This window comes from Oryza glaberrima, chromosome 12, assembly GCF_000147395.1.
Source record: "Oryza glaberrima chromosome 12, OglaRS2, whole genome shotgun sequence".
NCBI lineage: Eukaryota > Viridiplantae > Streptophyta > Magnoliopsida > Poales > Poaceae > Oryza > Oryza glaberrima.
The window spans coordinates 18,711,382-18,731,574 of NC_068337.1; the positions used below are offsets into that span (position 1 = coordinate 18,711,382).

General features: G+C 41.9%; 3 protein-coding genes across 5 annotated transcripts; 1 reads left to right on the forward strand and 2 right to left on the reverse strand.

Annotated features, from left to right (window-relative positions):
- Nucleotides 1-409: 409 nt before the first annotated feature.
- LOC127757548 (uncharacterized) lies at nucleotides 410-8,326 on the reverse strand. 2 transcript variants are annotated; one of them, XM_052283084.1, is made up of 12 exons: nucleotides 8,106-8,326; nucleotides 7,707-8,022; nucleotides 5,900-6,083; nucleotides 5,771-5,820; nucleotides 4,982-5,074; nucleotides 4,815-4,903; nucleotides 4,631-4,709; nucleotides 4,266-4,348; nucleotides 4,024-4,102; nucleotides 3,221-3,944; nucleotides 1,621-2,230; nucleotides 410-1,213 (listed from the first exon to the last, which is right to left on the reverse strand). In XM_052283084.1, exons 1-12 carry the CDS (start codon nucleotides 8,135-8,137, stop codon nucleotides 1,078-1,080), a joined length of 2,475 nt encoding a protein of 824 aa, XP_052139044.1. In that variant the 5' UTR covers nucleotides 8,138-8,326; the 3' UTR covers nucleotides 410-1,077. The 2 variants fall into 2 exon arrangements, with proteins under 2 accessions (XP_052139044.1, XP_052139045.1); XM_052283085.1 differs by lacking the exons at nucleotides 7,707-8,022; nucleotides 8,106-8,326 and adding an exon at nucleotides 7,095-7,111 and having other exon boundaries at nucleotides 420-1,213.
- Nucleotides 8,327-8,662: 336 nt separating this feature from the next.
- On the forward strand, nucleotides 8,663-10,620 carry LOC127757628 (pentatricopeptide repeat-containing protein At4g02820, mitochondrial-like). Its single transcript, XM_052283189.1, has 2 exons — nucleotides 8,663-8,962; nucleotides 9,054-10,620. The coding sequence occupies exons 1-2, from the start codon at nucleotides 8,675-8,677 to the stop codon at nucleotides 10,308-10,310; spliced, it is 1,545 nt and encodes a 514-aa protein (XP_052139149.1). The 5' UTR covers nucleotides 8,663-8,674; the 3' UTR covers nucleotides 10,311-10,620.
- Nucleotides 10,621-10,718: 98 nt separating this feature from the next.
- LOC127757629 (uncharacterized) lies at nucleotides 10,719-15,140 on the reverse strand. 2 transcript variants are annotated; one of them, XM_052283190.1, is made up of 4 exons: nucleotides 14,752-15,140; nucleotides 13,463-14,354; nucleotides 12,165-12,389; nucleotides 10,719-11,225 (listed from the first exon to the last, which is right to left on the reverse strand). In XM_052283190.1, exons 1-4 carry the CDS (start codon nucleotides 14,979-14,981, stop codon nucleotides 11,169-11,171), a joined length of 1,404 nt encoding a protein of 467 aa, XP_052139150.1. In that variant the 5' UTR covers nucleotides 14,982-15,140; the 3' UTR covers nucleotides 10,719-11,168. The 2 variants fall into 2 exon arrangements, with proteins under 2 accessions (XP_052139150.1, XP_052139151.1); XM_052283191.1 differs by having other exon boundaries at nucleotides 12,250-12,389; nucleotides 14,752-15,136.
- Between the last annotated feature and the right edge of the window lie 5,053 nt (nucleotides 15,141-20,193).

Sequence of the window (20,193 nt, forward strand, 5' to 3'; positions counted from 1 at the left end):
AAAAACTTTTGTGAAATATATAAAATTATATACCTACATAAAAATATATTTAACAATGAATCAAATGATAGGAAAAGAATTAATAATTAATAAAACGAACGGTCAAACACGTTTAATAAAGTCAACGGCGTCAAACATTTCGAAACAGAGGGAGTATAATTCATAGCTCTGCTCTCATTCAGTCATAATTTGCTGCATACATGAGTAATAATTTGTGTCTCTAGTTTGTTTTCTGTGTTTATGCATTCAGTGGCATGAAATATTGTGAAATGCATGCTGCTATAAACAAAGGCAAGGTCATGCAGCATGTAGATGACATTTGTTCACAGTCGCTCCAAAATGAGAAAGACAGGCTCATTTTTTAGACAGAACAGAAATGAAGATTTTTATATCAATTTGCCGACACATCTCAGGTGTCATCACTTTAAAGCACATATGCATCCACATTTCTGTAGAGAAAACCGTTCAGGTTCTTAAGCACCTCTAATAATATTTGATTGCTGATGAACCCCTGAACCCTTGCTGTGTAAGGATCTTACATTCTTACTGCACATGCACGGATCCTCTTCTGCAGAGGAGCAAAATGTTACTACTCAATGTGCCGTAGCATCAGTATCCCAAACATACAAACAGATGATGAGCTAACACACCACACATCACAGGGAATTCTGGGTAAACTGGTTAAAAAAAAGAACTCATTCAGCAGCTACATGTACATGGCCATCATCTGGCATTTCTTCTACATCCAGGGTGGCCCCTAAAAAGCCTTCCCAGTTGTTTGTTCCTACACTACCAGAAGTCAAAATGAAGCCAATGCGCTTCATGCAGCAGGACAAAAAAAAAACTAGTCTGTTACATGCTAGGCTAGTGAGACACCGCGCAACGGATGATGTTGCATTTCTACGTCTCATCCAGTCAGCTTAAGGCAGCAAGAACGGCAGACCTTCAGACCTCCCAATCTCCCATGAATCAGAGACTGCGACGATCCAAATGCTGGAGCCTGGAGAGGTCTGCTTACTACCCTGGTGGCAGGAAGTTGACTGAGAGCAAGAACAGGGAGGCAGGCGCAAAATGGGTTCATCGCTTTCCGCCCTTTGACCTTTGTGCTATCAAGCGGATTGCCCGCTTTCCCAGCTCTATGTTCTCAGACCTACCATTATCTAACTGAAGGCACAAAGTGCCATTGATTACATTCGAGACTACCCCCTGATGCCTGCCAAAAAAAGGAATATTTTAGTCATCAATTTCCTGCAGTCATATTCATAAAGTCTTGATGCCATGAAAGTTAACTAAGTCCATCAATGAATTAGCCTTTAACAATAAATAAAATGCATGGATAAAAAAAAGGAAGGTTATTCGGGAAGATTACAATGAACACAGACTAATTGTGTTAGTGCCAATGGACCAAAAAAATGTACAAAGAAAAATACCAAATAATAGTTCGTGAGCTGAGTAGATGGCTAAGAATTACTTAATGAGTTCAGGGGCCAATACATGCCATTTTAGTTCATTAGCTGACTAGAAGGATAACAATTACTTAATGAGAATAAAAGTGTTGATATACTTGACATTACAGTGTAATAACAAAGTGGTATCATAAATTCAGGATAAAGAGCTCACCATTTGCCATCAGAAGCTAGCTGGACCTCAATCCTCTTCCCAATCGCATCCTTGCCCAACTTGCGCAGGATCCAGTTCGCATCCATTGCTTCTTCTCCTGTGCTCTGCTCATGTCTCTTGGCAGCTGGAGCCTTACTTTCCGAACCATCCATCTTGTCTAATGAAGGTCTCTTCCTCTTTGATCTCTGGCCTTTAGCAACATTTAACTCCTCTTGCGGTGAAGCCCAGGTGCCCGGCTCCTCTGGTTGAGAAGACTGAGTGCTTGGCTGCTCAAAAATTGGACGTTTAAATTTAAGCTTGAGCAATGATGGCTTCAAGCTGTCAGGAGAGTTGTTCACAGAAAATGAAGCATTCCCCTGGTTCTCAGTCAGATGATTAACAGATTGTTTTTGTCCAAACGATCTGCTTCTGGTACCACTTTCACTTGCATTTTCCATTGCAGAAACTATAGCATTGCTCCTTTTTCCGGTTGCATGCTTTTTTGAAGCACCTAGATCTCCTAGAAGGCTATTTTGTTGTACTCCAGTCTCTCTAACTAGCTTCATTACACTTTTTTCTTTTGTTTCACTTCTAGAGCTTTTGAACTGGCTTGTCACATCAACTTTCCCTCCTGAAATAGCAAATATCAAGTTATCACTCTTCAATATGAGATCAATTATCGAGGGAGCAAAACCTGAACTAGACCTGAGAAATCTTGCACTGTTAACCATTATTAAAGGGCTTAAGTATTTTATTTATTAGAACAAGAACATCAACAAAGAATCATGGGCTACTGGTTACAAGCAAACAATGAACCAAGTGCAGGAGCATTAAGATGGTAAAAAAAAATCAGAAAAATAAACAAGAATAAAGGATAGACAGCGAAGCTGATTAAAACTATTAGTACATGCAAGGCATAAAACACACATTGACCAATGTCGGGATTGCCACTTCAGGGATGACATATAAAAAGGAAAATTGGGTTTTCATAAATAGAAATGATATGAAGTGAATAAACCCCAACTTTAAACTATGGCGAGACAAATGATAGGAGCGCCTGATCAGACACAGGCTTAAATGATCAAACAGCTAATATTTGTTGATGACATGGTCACCATCAGGCTTTGTAGAGAATCAGGATGTGTTAAGCAGAATCAACATTCTATTTTAATTTGTGTTGTTTTTAGAATGGCAGCATTAACCTTTAACTTGTTTTTAAAATGAGTAGATAATATATGAAGCTGCCTAGAATTTCCATATGACAAATATACCACTCGATTCTTCATGAAATGCTTGTGTACCATTGCTTTTAATAATATAATAAGAAATGTAATGGCCAAATGGGTGTATAGAAACTGTGTCAATGACCGAAACAACAAATAAATGGAACAGAGATACTAACAAAAAAGGCATGCAGCAATTCCTCTATGTGTAAAAAAGGACATCCATACAACTATAGAAGTGTCACCGAGTTGCTAGTACAATGTTATACCTACACATATAATAACCTTAATGACAGCTCAATTTTGTAAAATAGAACATACGTGCATTCCAAATATATATTATAGTAGGCAAACCAAATGGTAAACACAAAACTACTACACTACATAGGGGCGCGTACCATGCATTGAAACCAGCTCTTGCTCTTTCTGAGAATTGGACATTTCAGACTTGGGAGAGCCACTCCTACTTTTGTGTCGTGAACCGATATGAATAACCAACTTGGTACCTTTCCCTGTGTCACTCTTGGCAGCATTTTCCTCGCCTACATCCTTGAAATGCAAACTCGGAACCTTAGTTCCTTTAATCTTGACTTTGGGTATCATATCAGCATTATGTGCTGCAGCTTTGGCAGATTGTAATTTCAAAGCCTTCTCTGCACTTTGAGCTGAAGACAGCACAAACGCATCGGCATCATTTTTAAATGAACTCTTATCACGAGTAACATCTGCAATTTGATCTCCCAAACTACCCAATGATTTAGTTTCATTCCTTTTCTCCAAAAATATCTCATCCTGCTCGCTAACTGTTTTATTATTTTGATTCCCTTTCTTCTTGGAATGCTTCTTATTTGACCCTGAGCTCTTGATAGCATTCTTCTCTTGTTCAGATGAATCTAACGCAGGCTTAGTACTGTTGCTTTTGAAAGAGAATTTGAGTGTGTTTCTACCATCATTTTTCATTACATATGCACCAAGTTTTTCATCATCTGAGTTAGGATGAGATGGTGAGACATCTTCCAAAGAAGGCAGTGCAGCAGCAGCCCTTAAACTAACCATAAGGTCATGATCAACTACATCCCGCCTCTTCCAAAGCTCCCTAACAGCATCTTCTGTGTCCCTAATCTGAAGATTGCAAGAAAAAAGGGTGTTAGAAAAACAACAGTTCTATATCAATGGAAAATATGGGAGAAGTAAAATTTACCTGGGAGCATTCGCCACGGCATGCTCCACATGTGTACTGAAGGTTTTGGTCCGATTGAAATTGTTGGTATTTTTCCTCGCTGCACAATACATGAAATGATGTGATGGTGAGGCAATCGACAGAAGATGGTACATACATATAGAGAATTGACATATTAAGGCAAGAAGCAGTACATATGGAGGGAAAAAAATATCAGAGCATCTATTCAAACAAAATAAATTGGGTTCGATAATCATACACACCTGATGCCATCACACTCAATATGTACCCACTTTTCACAAACATCACAACAAACCATTGGTATCACTTCAGAATCTCTATAAACCTGAAAGGAGGGAACCGAAAGAACAGACAAGCATATAAATAGAAGTTAATAAAATGTAAGGGCACATTACAGCTTAAATTATACACTCTCGACTCAGCCACAGAAATGATGTATCAATCAAAAAGACATTCAGCTATAGAGCATAGAAAGAGAGAAAGGAATACACAATCACTGAAATTGAACAGGAAATAACAAATGTCACAAGCCAAAACAAAGTTATGTCACTGGCGAAGCCATCATAGATGTAACTATGTCAACAATAAGAAATTCGGAAGGGGTTACCTTCAAGCAAACTGGACAGTAGTTTCCTTTCACAAATAATCGTCCACAAGCATCACAGCATGTGTAACCCAGAAACCACCTGTATATCCACGTTCATAATGTTGCAGAAAAGGCATTAGACAACTGGTGATCATGACTTGCCAAAAAGATAAATAAAATTGTGATCAATTGTTTGAATCAGTACCTTGTGCTATGGCCACTCCCAGGTACACCAGATCCACAACTGTGACACCTTGTATGTTTTGGACATAAGTATGGTCCATGGGTAACATTCTGAAACATTACATGTTGTGCAGTGCTAAGGTATGAGCCATAGATTAAAACAATAGAAAAGGGGGGATGAAGGTGTACCTTGTGCGACGGTTGCTGACAGTAGCAGTGATAAGCACCATCACACCTTTTACAGAACATTAACTTGTTGGGATCACCAGGTCGTCGACATACCTGTACGTATGACAAGTAGTTATGGTATAAAAACATTTGAGATGCTAGTGTAGAATTCAGTGTTATTAGACCTGGACAAGCCCAGCTGTTCCAGGCACCTGAGCCAGGATGGTCCAGGCAGCAAGACCAGTTAAGCAATTGACCCGGCAAAATTCCAGTTCAACCAGCAGTTTTTCAATCCATGTTGGACATGCGGCTCCATTTTTCAAAAATGGAATGCAATGCTGGGGCTCGAATCCCAGATCTCCCACCCATCCATTCATGGTTCAAATGGTGAACTATGTATGATATAGGATGATAAATATTGTATGGCACAAGCGGTCCAACCGATGACCCAGAGGTTGGACCAGTGACCCCGCAAACCAACGTCTTGGCCAGATTGACATCAAATCCAAGACTCCAGTCTAGTAACACTGGTAGAATTATGGCATGAAAAACAAATGATAATCTACATGAAGAAATGGGGGGAGTGCACTTCGACATTAAGATGAATGCATGGCCACCATAACAGCTGGTACGTGTATAGGCACTAGATCCCTCAAGTACAGTAAATGGCCTAACTTTGCAGCCCTTTAACTTGAAGAGGTGAAGTTTCCACAGGAAACAAAGCTTAACTTTACTGGATAAGGTACTTCTGGAGGCAAAGAAAAAAAATACAAAGGTGTGAAACACAATTTAAATATACAGACAACTAACCTCACAACTGCGGCAAGAGGGGCAGACCCATGAGCTCCAATGGAAAAGATCTAGATGGAACATAAACTTGTCAAAGGCTTATAAAATAAAGTATTCAAAGAGGTAGTAAAATGAGACATTTTTTATTACCTCTATGTTCCCCCCAGTTTTTCAAACAACTTCTATGATACTTTTTGTTGCAGAGTTTGCATGGAAGCATTTTGGCAGCTTTTGTACTACCCTCATTTTCTCCCGAAAAGCATATACGACACATAACCTTGACAGCAGCATTGCCCACATCTTCTTGGCCCCAGTCCTCTTCATCTCCTTCCTCCTGGAAAATATTGAATACCTTCCCATATTAGAAGATGAAAATATATATCTGTTTCGATAGTCCAACTATATGAAAATGAACAATAATCCAAAACCTAAAGCCAACTGAACCATACTAGTATGACATCAATCTGCACAACAAATAATTTCAGACATCTACAAAAGTTTATGCTATTAGAATATCATATAGATTAATAGATATATTAATGCACTCTTATTCTGGAGCAATAATAAATTAATATACTCTTATTCTGGTGCAACACTAATCACTCAACTGGAGAATGTCCATAGTTATGCTCCCATGGTTCATGGTTGTAATAGTGGACGAAGTATAGAGCTAAAGACTGAAGAGAATAGGTATTCACTATTAGTTATCTGGTGGATGTTCACCATACAGAAGCCCCCTATATACAATGCTAATCTCATGGAAGAACCTAAGCAACCTTATATGTTACTAAAGTACGTGCCATTTATTTGTCAACAAGTTGGAAAAGTGAATCTTATTAAATGCTAATGTATTGTTTGACGATTAAAATTGGGAATAAAATAGGCACCACCACACCATGTAAACATATAATCCTGATGACATATAGCTCAACTATTGCTGAACTAAACATAATTAGAAACCTATGAATACCTAGATAAGAAGTACAAACTAGAAGATAACAAACGAATCTATAAATTAAGTTGTCTATCCCACGGGAGAAGCTATTCTTGTTAATGAAAAAATTAAAGCAAGATCGGAGCATGAGCATGACAAGCTTGTGAAAGCGCTAATTGATAGGTTTGAAGATGATCTTTTTTCTATCATATATTCATGTACGGCTATATTATTGCAGAGCTCCATGGAAGGTTGATATGACATTCTTTCCACCAATGCTGTGTAAAAGGCTAAAAGCAACGTCTGACACAAGCATACCCTGCACATGACAATCCCATATGACCAGGAACAGCATATTAACACCATAAATTTGCATTTACAAAAGACATAGGAAACCATCTATAACAATACCTAAAAGTTCAGTAGGAACCACAAACGGCGATCAATTATCAGTGCAGCCATTAAACCCAGAACCTACCAACTTGACAACATCATAGTCGTGTGTATCTACACCCCCAAATAAAAAAGCAAAGCGTAAGAAGCACTGAAAATCCATTCGGCATAAACCTTGTAAATTACACATGGTCAAAACAAACTAACCATGATCCATACTCCCCATTTCCAGATCCACAAACCAAATTAAACACTGGACACGGGCACAAATATTGATGGCTTGCTTCATAACCCCCCCCCCCTCCCCAAAAAAAAAATGATTGCCCATCGCTTAAATCTCACATGATTCTCATAAACCTCCAACCAAAAAGAAGCGAACTTGATCACCAGAACATGCTCGGGGCACACGATTCCTCCTCCCAATCCAGAATTCCACACGAATCTACACCAAAACCTCACGAATTTTCGCACAAAATCACACTCTCCAAGGCGAACCAAACACCCCCCAAGCCACAGAACCCAAAAAATGAAACCAAAATTAACACCCCCCACGAGGAGCAGCGCCAAACCCTAGCTCTTCCAATAAACCCACCCACCCCACAAGCGAGAGATCGGCCCGCGGGGGCTCACCTGAGACCCGTACGCCGCGGCGGCGCCGCCCTCCAGCCTCCGCGCGTAGTCCTCCGCGGCGGCCGCCTGCCGCAGCACGGCCGCCCTGCCGGCCTCCTCCTCCCCCTCCTCCGCCGCCTCCACCGGCGGCACCTCCACCTGCACCGTCGCCACCCCTCCCTCCTCCTCCACCCCCACCCCCTCCCCCGCCGCCGCCGGCCTCAGCAACCATGGATCCGCAAGGAACCCCTCCAACGCCGCCGCCGCCTCCGCCCATCCTCCCCCCCTCCCCCTCCCCGCCGCCCCAAACCCTAGCTCGCAGTCGCACACCCTCCGGCTGCACAGAGAGAGAGAGAGAGAATAGCTTTAGAGAGAGAAAATAGTTTTAGAGAGAGAGAGAGAGAGGAGAGAGAGTTTTACCATGTGATGGGGCACGCGACGTGAAACGCCATGGGCGAGGAGGGCGAAGGTTTGGACGAGGGGAGGAGAGAGCGAGGCCCAGTTTGAATCGAATTCGCGTTGGGGCGGGATTTGAAATTCGGGGTAGATTTGAGGTTTCACTTACGGCCACCACAGATTCGCGGTGGGGATTTGATCGATTGGATTTCGATTTGGCCCGCGATTTGGAAAAATTTTTGGAGACGGAGGGAAGGGGTGGTGTTGGGGTGAGGAGCACGGCGGGGGAGAAGGGGGGTTGGTCTTTTTTGCGGTTGGGTCCCTTGAAGAGTTTGTATTTATGATAGATGGCTTTATGAAAATTTAGGATTAGTCCTTTGTGAGAGTGACATGTGGGGTCAGGAGGGTGAATTCGTTAATTAGTATAAATGTAGGGTTGTATAGAGAAGTTTTACTAGGTAGAGGGGGCTTTTGTGATTGGGTCCTTGGAGAGATATGGATTTGCGCGTAAGGGCTTTGGGTTATTGGGCCGAGGCCCATATGAGGCCCGTGGCGACCGCCGGCGAAGGCAGAGTGGTGAAGCGTTGGAAGCGATGCTGATGTCGCGGCGGCTCGTGCCCGCCGCCGCCGCGGCGAGGATGGCGTCGTCGTCGTCGTCGGCGGCGGCGGCGGCGGTGTCTGGTGGTGCGGAAGGTGGAGGTGGGGAGGGGAGGGGAGGGGACACGCTGGGGAGGAGGCTGCTGAAGCTGATATACCCGAAGCGGAGCGCGGCGGTGGTGCTGCGCCGGTGGGCGGAGGAGGGGCGCACCGTGCAGAAGTACCAGCTCAACCGCGTCGTCCGCGAGCTCCGCAAGTACCGCCGCTTCAAGCACGCCCTCGAGGTACACAATCGCCATGGTCGCGGCGGCGGCGGTGGCGCACGCCACCTGTTTGTTGTATTGCCGGCGTGACGCCTCCCCGTTCTGTTTGCAGATATGCGAGTGGATGAGGACGCAGCCGGAGATGAGGCTGCTTCCCGGGGACCACGCCGTTCACCTCGACCTCGTGGCCAAGGTCCGGGGGCTCCCCAGCGCCGAGAAGTTCTTCGAGGACATGCCGGAGCGCGCCAAGGGGCCGTCCACCTGCAACGCGCTGCTCCACGCCTACGTGCAGCACGGCCGGCGTGACAAGGCGGAGGCAATGCTGGGGGAGATGGCCAAGGCTGGGTACCTCACCTGCGCGCTGCCGTTCAACCACATGATGTCGCTCTACATGTCGAGCGGCGAGCTTGAGAAGGTCCCGGAGATGATCAAGGAGCTCAGGAGGTACACCATCCCTGACCTGGTCACCTACAACATATGGCTGACATACTGCTCGAAGAAGAACAGCGTGAAAGCCGCGGAGAAGGTCTACGATCTGATGAAGGATGAGAGGGTGGTTCCTGACTGGATGACATTCAGCTTGCTGGGAAGCATTTACATCAATGCTGGGCTTCATGTCAAAGGCCGGGACGCGCTGGTGGAGATGGAGAAGAGGGCCTCTCGGAAGGAGAGAGCCGCGTACTCCTCGTTGCTCACCCTGTATGCAAGCTTGTCGGATAGAGGTAACTTGGACAGGGTGTGGAGGAAGATGAGAGAAACCTTCAGAAAGTTCAGTGACACCGAGTACAAGTGCATGCTCACTTCGCTCACAAGGTGCGGCGATATCGCAGAAGCAGAGAGCGTTTACAGCGAATGGGAGTCCGCCTCAGGAACACGCGATTCGAGGATCCCGAACACGATCCTCGCATTTTACATCAAGAACGGCATGATGGAAAAGGCTGAGGGTTTGCTCGATCACATTGTGCAGAAGGGTGTCAAGCCAAGCTATAGCACTTGGGAACTGTTTGTCTGGGGCTATCTCAGCGATGGCAGAATGGACAAAGTTCTTGAGTGCCTGAAGAAAGCCCTGTCATGTCTGGAGAAATGGGATCCAAACCCTCAACTCGCGACGGCGATATACTCTCAGATTGAGGAGAAAGGCGACATCGAAGCTGCAGAGAAGCTCCTGGTCATGTTCAGAGAAGCAGGATATGTCACGACCGAGATCTATAACTCGGTCTTGCGCACTTATGCGAAGGCTGAGCTGATGCCGTTGATAGTTGATGAACGCATGGATCAGGATAAGGTCTCAATGGACGATGAAACAAGGAGATTGCTGAGATTGACAAGCAAATACCCGATTGGTGAAGTTTCGACATTGATGTCTTGAGATGTTGCAAGTTCGGGCAATGAATTTTCAGTCCTACAGGATGCAATGTGTTGTTAATTGATTTGCAATCACAAGTTATTGCTCCCCTGTATTTGCAGTTTTGAACTCGAAAGCAAAGTAGCGAGGATAGACTGATACAAGGTTAGTGGGCTGGAATTTGTGAATATTAGCAAGTTCGGTCATGAGTCTGTATAAGCACTACCTGCTCCCTTGCCTTCTGACTATCTGGCGCGGCTAGATAGCACAATTCGCAACAAGTTACTGCTCTTTGTTTTTGAAAACAGATACAGACAACAAATCGTGCGTAAATTTGCATTGTGAGAATTAGTGCTGAGATCGTATTGTTTTCGCTACATAGTATCAGCTCCAGTTACTGTGAACCAATTTTGTCATTCTGCATTTTCCACAATTAAACCTCTTCTACTGCAAAGGTAGCTAAAGCACAGACTAGCAGATTTGCAAATGTTTCACCAGAACGCAAGGCCACCAGGCCGGTAATCCTCATTCAGAGGAGAATCTGTGGATACTACTGTTTCATACTTTCATATATAAGAGAAGCACATACCTCACCCCTTCTACAAAAATAGTGCAATTACAGCTAATAGATTTTAGAGTTGAAAAGGCTGAGAAAGTTCACCAAATGCTACTCCTACAAGCTAGAACCTAAATAAACTCCTGAAGCCTACCAACCAACCTAACGTGGGGCACAGAAAACAAATATGTATATGCATCGCGTCAAAATGGAGCTTCACATTTGCCAGTAGGCAGAGGGCATCCCAGGCTGCAGTGCCAGATGAAAGTGTCTTTTGCACATCCTCTCATTTTGCCCACATCTTGGACATGGAAACAACAAATGCCCTAATGATTAGCCAAAACAGGTTGGTCTCTTTCTTCGGCTGCACCTTCCCAGTTTTCCTGCGGACCATAAAGAATAACAATGTTAAAAACATTATAGCGTGTGATCTGTCCTTTATTGAATCACTGTCAAATTGTTAACATCTCGCATAGTTAACCACATTCGCATGAGAAATAAAATTTTCATAACCAAACAGAAAAATAGGACATGATCGACAAGGTACAAGAACCGGTTTATGTAACAAATTGTTATATGATCAATAAATATTATATAGCAAATAGAATATCAATAAATAGGCAACTAGACAACAGAAACGTATCTTGAGTAATACTTCCATAATGCACTCAGTTGCCTGTTGCTAACATCATTAAGTAGTAACACATGCACTGCGTCAAGAAAAATAATAACTTGTTCACATATGGTAAAGTGGCATTTCTTTGTAAACAAAAAAGATAATCTGATTGGTATCAATAGAGGTTTCAAGCCTATCACCTAAATCGAAGTACGCTGTCAGGGTTAATCATGCATGCATGGATTATCTGTACTAGCATGATATTCGATACTTCCTCCATTCACAAATGTATCTCATTTTAACCACTTCTTTTGTTCACAGAAAATTATCACTTGATTTTCCTATGCACATTTTCCCATTTTGCCTATCAGATATTCCTCACCATCCCACTTGCAGTTTGGTTGATTGGGTTAGTTATCAGGGATAGTTGGAAGTGTTGGTTTCCTTGGCAGACTCACGCGTTGGTCAAAATTGGCAGTGGCTATGCATAGCTTCTCTGGTGTTTCACTGTTGCCTCAACAAAGAATAGGCACTATGATGGATTGGCCCTAAAAGAAGTTTTAGAGGTAACCTTGTGAACCATATCATTACTACTAGTTCAGATCTTGTCCATTGATTCACCCAATACATTAAAAAAGATGTAATGGGATGGATCTAGCTTAATATATATGAACAACGGAGGAAACATGAGGAAACAATGACTTACCAAATATGCTGTGGTGTTTTGCGACGCATGAAGAAAATTATAAACAGTAAGCATGCAACGCAAAGTTAGAAGGCAAAGTGCATGCCTGCTGATGGCAGTTGTGGTGCTGTCTCCATGTTCAGGCTTGCTATCATGCTCTTCCATTGTTATGATAGATATAGATTGCTTGAGTTCACTGTTATCTTCCTCCACCATGCCATTCTTGCCTTCAACGTGTGAGAACACCTATGTAGAAGAAGAATAAAATGAGTTTGATTTTTAAATGCATAAATTATGTTACTGTCAAAGGAGATCTACAATAATCTCATACATATACATGTCATACAAAAGAGTATCATAAAGATATATTTCATAATAAAGTCGAATAATAGGTGTACAGTCAGTAGTTTGAGAATCCCCAGATGGACTCACTAAAATTTGGTCCTAATACAAAATAATTTGAACATAAGCAAAAGGATAGTGAAAGGCTGACTAGCCAATCTACAACTCAACTGTCACACAAATACAAATCCCACATGAAAGATAGAAGGGGGGTAGCAGATAAAATTTGAACATTTCCCTGCCAAGTTTCAGCTTAAAAAGACTAACAAGAACTTTTCTAATCCTTCCGAAGTTAGTGCCCATGCCAAATTTTGATCACTTCACCATATACCAAAATAGTCAGGCATAACCCAGAAAACCTGTAGTATAAGTTAGGAATGAATACATACATATCCAAAGATATGCCATTTCTAAGTTAGTTTGGATACTGTACTACTCCTGGCAAACTGTAGAGGGCAAAAGGGGGATTTAATGCTAACGATTTGCCATTCTAATAGACAAACAAATTGAGAACAAAGATTTCCTATCATATAAATTAGATAATTTGAATATTTGCATGTGATAAACAATCTGTCAAAATCATAGCCTCTAATCCCTGATTCTTGTCATAGATGCATCCATGCATTATAAATCAAAAAACAATTAATACCATCAACGATTAAGGACTAGAAGCTACCACCTCAAGGAATGGAACGCACATATCTAATCCCAGGTTTAAAAAAATAGCACACCAATTAATGTATTGTCTCAAGAGAACAGAACATGTAGAAGGTATTTGTCTAGTGTATGCAAAGCAACTGTGTAATGAAAAGGATAAGTCAGAAAAAAGGCAGAACATAATTTTTCAACAAAAATATTATCCATATGGTATTGATAGAGTTTTCTTGAGATGCTCAAGACAACTAATAGGTAATGATGCATAGTGCATTATTTATTAGATATAATAATAATCCTAGCAGGAAAATGGCTTCACCAACCTTTGTATCCAGTTCTGCATGAGAAACAAGATTTTCTGCCTTTTCTTCCTCATCAGGATGCAACCTCTGTACTTCAGACACTTCAATAGACTTGGTTGTGTCTTCACTTGTATTTGAGTTGAAAGTATCCACTCTAGAATTGGATTGACTGTCAATGGTTTGAACATCATTGCTCATGACACTTTCAGGTCGTGTCTCATGTTCCTGCAAAATGGTCTCATTTGCTTGAGAACTTCCATTAGTCTGTAAGCAAAGAACAGCTTCATCAACAGCATTATCAGTTGTGTCATCATGATCTTGTAAAAGCGACTCATTTGTAATAACAGCACTGGGTCCTGAGGAAATAACTCCATTAGTGAGACTGCTGGTTGTCTCATGAGCAACCACCCGACTGTCCATCTCAAATTCACTTTCTGAATCAGGGGCATGAGAGAAGGAAGGAGGTAGCTTTTCAGAACTACTGGGGTCAATTTCTGCTGATTGCGCACATGGAACTTCATCTTGTTTCTCGCTGTTTGTCTCTAAGCATGCCATATCTGCTATGTTCCCATTTTGGAGTGCACCATTCAGAATACCAGCATCCAATAGATTAGATGACCCCAGTAGTTGCTGGGTGCTCATGTCTGTCACAGTATCCATGCCAGCTTGGTCGTCATCAGACATATCTAATATCTCGACACTGTCTTGGCCCAGTTCATGCGTAACAGGTGACTCCACAGAATCAGGGCAGTCTTCAAAACTCAGTGCCGTGGCATTCAAGCCGCCAGGGCCCAGAACCCTGTTCTCTTGGATGATATCTCTCACGATTTCACGAACTATGTAATATGACCCTCCGACTTCCTTATGCGTGAGATTGACTGAAGGGAATTTCCCATCATTTGAAACCCGGTAACTGAAAAAGGAAACAACAGCAACACCAATCAGATTGCTCATTGCCTACATGGAGAAGAACAGTATGCGCACAATGCGGTAATTACAGCCGACAAGATAGGGAAAACAGGACTACTATCATATAACGAACTAATGACCCCGGCCGCGAAATCAAACAAACGCAACGCGGCTTCTAGGACTGGATAACTAGGTCCAAATTTGCTATAAGATTCTGAAATAGTAGGCTAAACTTACTCACTGTAAAGAAGATAAAGAACAATAGCAATTTCATTCTAGAATATCAGTAGCAATGAGACAAGCAATGGCAATTAAATGGCATAGCAGTGCAGGAAAGGTTCAGATAATTTCATCAAAAACGAAATTAAATTTATCGACGGGAGGAAGAGGAGTGGCAGTACGTGTTGACGAAGGACTCAACCATCTCCCGCCTCTCCTCCTTGGTCTTCCTCACCCGCGGCTTCTTCTCCTGCACGCAGCACCGCACCACCCCGAACCCCTTCGCCCTACCACCGACCGCCGCACCGCCATCCCACGACGGCCGCCGCACCACCACCACCCCTCCTCCGCCCCCGCCGCAGCCGAGCACGGACGCCTGCGCGACCCAAGAACCGCTCCCCGTGGCCTGCATCCTCCTCCTCCTCCTCCTCCTCCAGCCACCAAGAGGAGGGCGGCGCGCGGCAAGGGTGGCGATGGAGGCTGGGGGAGAGGAGGAAATGGCGACAAGATTGGGGGTTTTGGAGGGGCGGCGCGTCTCTCTCTCCCTTCCTTCCTCTGCTGTTTTCAAGGGGTCGCGGTCGGTCGGGGTCCTATCCTAGGTTTTCTCCGTCATACATTTTCATTTCTTTTCTTTTCTTTTCTTTTCTTTTCTTTTATTTTATTTTCTTTTTTTTCTTCCTTCTTTCGATTTTAAAACCGAAATTGAACGGTCACATTTCAACAACAGGATTGTGGTAATTTATTTTTAACACAATCAGGTCTGATACAAGATTATGATGGTTTTTTTTCTTTCCCATCAACTCACCTTACCACGTTATGTTGTAAATAAATGCTAAAAATTGTTAAACCGGTATTTTTGCTTCACTCCGTTGTTACAATTATCAACTATAGATTATCGATAATCTATACTTGAGGCTCACATGACATTTCTTGAGGCTCACATGATATTTCTTTTTTTTTTTTGTTAATCGTGTCACGTCATTGGCAAACAAATTATATATGTCCATACTCTAACATGGTAGAACATGTTATACCTAAGCTTACTATGATTTTGTTATGGTAAGTACAATAGTTGAGTCTGATATAGACTTATAGCCAATACACATCTGGAGGCCATCTTTTTTATTAAGCCATTAAGACAATAAAAACTATAATCATTAAATCCACCGAAAGAAATTTGTTTTGGGTAAAATTATTCTTTGTCCATGAAAGCTAATAGAATTCCTCATTTGTCCATCATTCCCTCAATAATATGAATCCACATGTCAGTGACTCATTGTGGGCAAATAAGGGATCGTGTGATTTTTTAATAGCAAATAAGGAATCATCTTGTTTTTATTACCCTTTCTTTTCCCATCCTTATGCATCAAAAAAAATATGTTAAACTAAGAGTCAATGTATCCATTTCACATCGGGTTGGTGGTCAAGTCCCGAAGTATCCATTCTCAGGAGCTGACTAGTTATTTATTGGGTATTGCTTAAATTGTCTAGACCCTCCGATTGCTACACGAACTTCGTAATGACACCTCAGGCATTCCATGCTTCGCACTCTACATTGAAATGATATGTGGCTTGCATGCAGCATGGGAAGTGAGCTCAAAAGTGGTTTGAGGGGTGCTCCTTTGGACATGTGGCACCACGCAATCGTAGAGCCAAGTTTGCGAGATTTTTCTTCAAAGGCCATCAGACACTATCCATTTAGAATTTAGGCATATTTTGAAGAGGATGCTCCAATTTTTGAAGGATATCATCCAACCGCATGATCCTAGTTTTCACGGTGTGCATGAAAGGTTGTTGCCATCTAAATTCTTCCCATATTTCATCAATTATGTTGGAGCTATTAATGGCACCCATATTTCCGCCGTTGTCTCATAAGAGGAGTGCATGACCTGCATGTGCAGGCATGGATACAATAGTCAAATTGTAACGATCGCATTTGACTTTTGACGTGTGCTTCACATTTGTTGACATAGGGATGAAAGGAAGATGTCATAACATGGATGTCTTCAAGCATGCCATGAGGAAAAACACGTCTCATATGTTTACTCACCCACCTTAGGGTATGTAGATATGTTTATAATTTTGCAATCTAATTACAATTTCCAAGTTTGCTTACGCGGGTATGTTTTTGTGGAGATAAGTACTATTTGGTTGATGTTGGATATGCCTTGGCTTTTGGATTTATGTCTCCCTATAAGGGTCAACGATATCATGTGCCGGATTTAAGTGACCACAATCTTAAACGCTTGCAAGAGAAGTTTAATTATCTACATGCATCATTGTGTAATGTCATCAATAATTCTTTGGGGTATTGAAGAACAAGTGGAAGATTTTGAGGGGGATCCTCGTACAACATGAAGCGATAAACAGAAATAATTATCAAATATTTTGCCTTACATAATTTTCTATTGGATATGGCACGACGATCCGAACATCAAGGACAAGGAATTTTGATTTATGCATGTTCACTCGCGAGAGGAATGATGTGCAATAAAAACCGCTGGAGGATAAGAGCACCCGCAATGGTAAAGTAAGGTGCTATCTATAAAACATGTACATCTCAGCAATAGACTAGATTAATTGATGTGACCATGGCTACTACGGATACATCCGTTGCTCACATCATGGATGAACAACAAGATATCAAGTTCAAGTCCTCCAAGTGCTGGAATCCGATTCGGCCACCTACTACACTGCTAACTTCAAACGGCCGCCGAATCTCCATACGACCTCCGTTTTCGGCCCGTGAGTACTTGATGGAAAGCTCTCGGAGTCCTCTTTCCAATGCATCAAGCCTCATTGCCAAATTCCATCTCAGTCGGCAACAACTAAAGAAACAAGGTGATGCGACACCTGTAATGGGCCTATGGGCTTGTAACTTCGTCTGGGACCCCGGCCCAAGTGGGGCCCATGTGGGGTGCGCCCCAATCAGGTGGAGGACGAGCTAGGGTCCTCCTATATCTATAAATAGCTTGGTACCCCTTCAGGGTATCGCGGGTTTTGATAGATTTTAAGTTTAGCCATTGCTACTTGCTTGCAGCGCGCGTGTCGGCTAGACCGTCCGTCTGCTTGTTCTTCGGAACCCCAACTTATCATTTGTATTAAATTCATATTTGCAATATCAGATTGCTTTTATCTTGTTCTTGCTTGTTTCTTCGATTTGCTTGCAGGAATAGGATTGATCTGCACCGGCAAGATCAACAACCCACGGAGAGGTGTATCGATCGCTAAGGCGCAACACAACGTCTCGTACGGTTGTAGTCGGATCGTCAACGTTTCTCCCAAATCGTAGTTATCACAACTCACCGAAAGATCGGGCCAACAACAGCCTTGAGTGTCGAGAGGAACTCAGGGTTCATCATTAATAGTAAACCACTTCAATGGTATGTCTACATGGGTATCTATAGCTCTCTAATCCATTGCCTCATTTTTCTCTATAGACTATCTCCAGATTAGTAGATAGCTTTGCTCTCTCTCTTCATTTAATCTCTTCTAAGTAGTAAAATATACTGACATAGATCTCTTGTAGAGAGCTTATAAATAACCATTACGGGTGCCCTAACAACTACATGCAACAACTACGAGATTATGTGGCATACTAAATACATATCGGTACGAATTAGTGGTCATTATACTGATTTTGTAATGTGTGCCTATTTGCTTTCCTACTTAGCAATGGTTTGTGAACTTATTTATATCTACAACCTTGTACAAATGGCTAGACAGATAGATATGCTACTTAATAACTAGTTAAATATTACAGTTATTGATTAGTGTCCTAAGTTGTGACAGATAGTGTTGTTATATACTCTCTCCATTCAATAATATAAGACACAACTACTTTTAAAAATTGTTTCTTAATATAAAGCGTGCGTGCATGCATGTCATTAACTAGCCCCTCTTTTCCACTAAAATATCTATTATATACTAAAAGTCCATTAAACTTCCTAGAAACGCTCTCAAGCCGCCACGTGGCGTTCCTATAAATACTCCTAGACCGCCACATGGCACTGTTAAATCTCACCGTCGATTTTCATTTAAATTGGTGGACCCAATACTTTAAACCATTAGATTAGATGTGTTATTTAAAAAAAAGAATACTTTCGCATCTATGCTGTGGGCCGGACAAAGAAACAAAACATAAGTTATCTTTATACGTACGTACATACGGAGAAGAAACAATCAATCTTGTCTCCTCTTCAACGGAAGAAAAGAAAACATGTGTACCGACTTACGATAAAAGCGATTAATAAGTAAAAAAAACATACGTAAAGCAAGTACGTAGTGCCACTGAAAAACTCGATGCTCCATAAAATATGATATTATACTATTTTAAAATAAAATATATTACTCTATAAAGTTATGCAAATATACATAGCTAAACTAGATCGTTTACAATATAAAAATAAAATATCCTATGAATACTCTTGAAACATCCTATCTATAAATTATTTTAAAATCATATATCTAATTTATGATCCAGTTGGATCCTCTAATTAAATAAAAAAAACTATTGATGTCTATGTTCATAAATACATCATTATACATGAGGTCAACATATAATAAATAATGTTATAATAATAATCAGAAAATAATGAATTACCCCTTAAACTATTACAGTCGACTGAATTACCCCCATAAACCCGAAAACCGGACATCTTTCACCCTCAACTATTAATACCGGACGAATTACGTCCCCCCCCCCCAATGCGGAGTGGTTTTTCGTCCTACGTGTCAATTTATTAATATCGCATGATGAGAGTTGCAGGTGCCGGAGGCGAGAACCTGCGCTGGTCCTCAATGGCCAGGTTCTGCTACACCCCTGCCATCTAGAACTTGCCCAACAAATACGCCTGCAGCTCTGTCTACCATAGCATGTCGTCCCACCACGGTTTTTAATCGATCCCCATCACCAATGCCTCTCTCCCGATGAGACAACGAGGCGGATCAATCAAGCAAGCAAGCGTAAGGGAATAGACGAAGGAGGAGGAGAAGAACAGCGGGGCGACAGTGTGCCTACCCGGCCGGCCCAGTAGCAATGGGAGGGAGAAGAGAGAGGCTGGGGAATGGGATTCAGGAAGAGAGGCAGAGAGAGAGGTGAGAGAGGAGAGGGGTAGAGAGGGTACAGAGTGTCACATGTGGGCCCCACCTATTTTATTTTTTTTAAATGCATACTGGACTACCATGTAGGACCAAAACTACTCCAGGTTGAGTTTGGAGGGGGAGGGGGTAATTCATCTTTTATTAATAATTGAGGGTGAAAGATGTCTGGTTTCGGGTTTATGGGGTAATTCGGTCGACCGTAATAGTAATAGTTAGGGGGTAACTTGTACTTTCCTATTTCAAATAATTTTACATCATATTCTAGGTGTCAAATAACACTTGATGACTATATAATGCTAACTTAAAGCTCTATATGTAAAATAATTGAAAACAACACAATTTAGTTGTGTATTTTTAAGCAGATATGATTTAGTTTTAATATGTCTGAGATTAAGATTCTCATCTTTTTTTTTAATTTTTAGAACTATTTCAATAGTATATGATAAGTGGGCAACCTAAATGTTACATAAATGTAAAAAATAATTATGAAAAATATTTCAAGCCAGTGATCTTGCTATAAT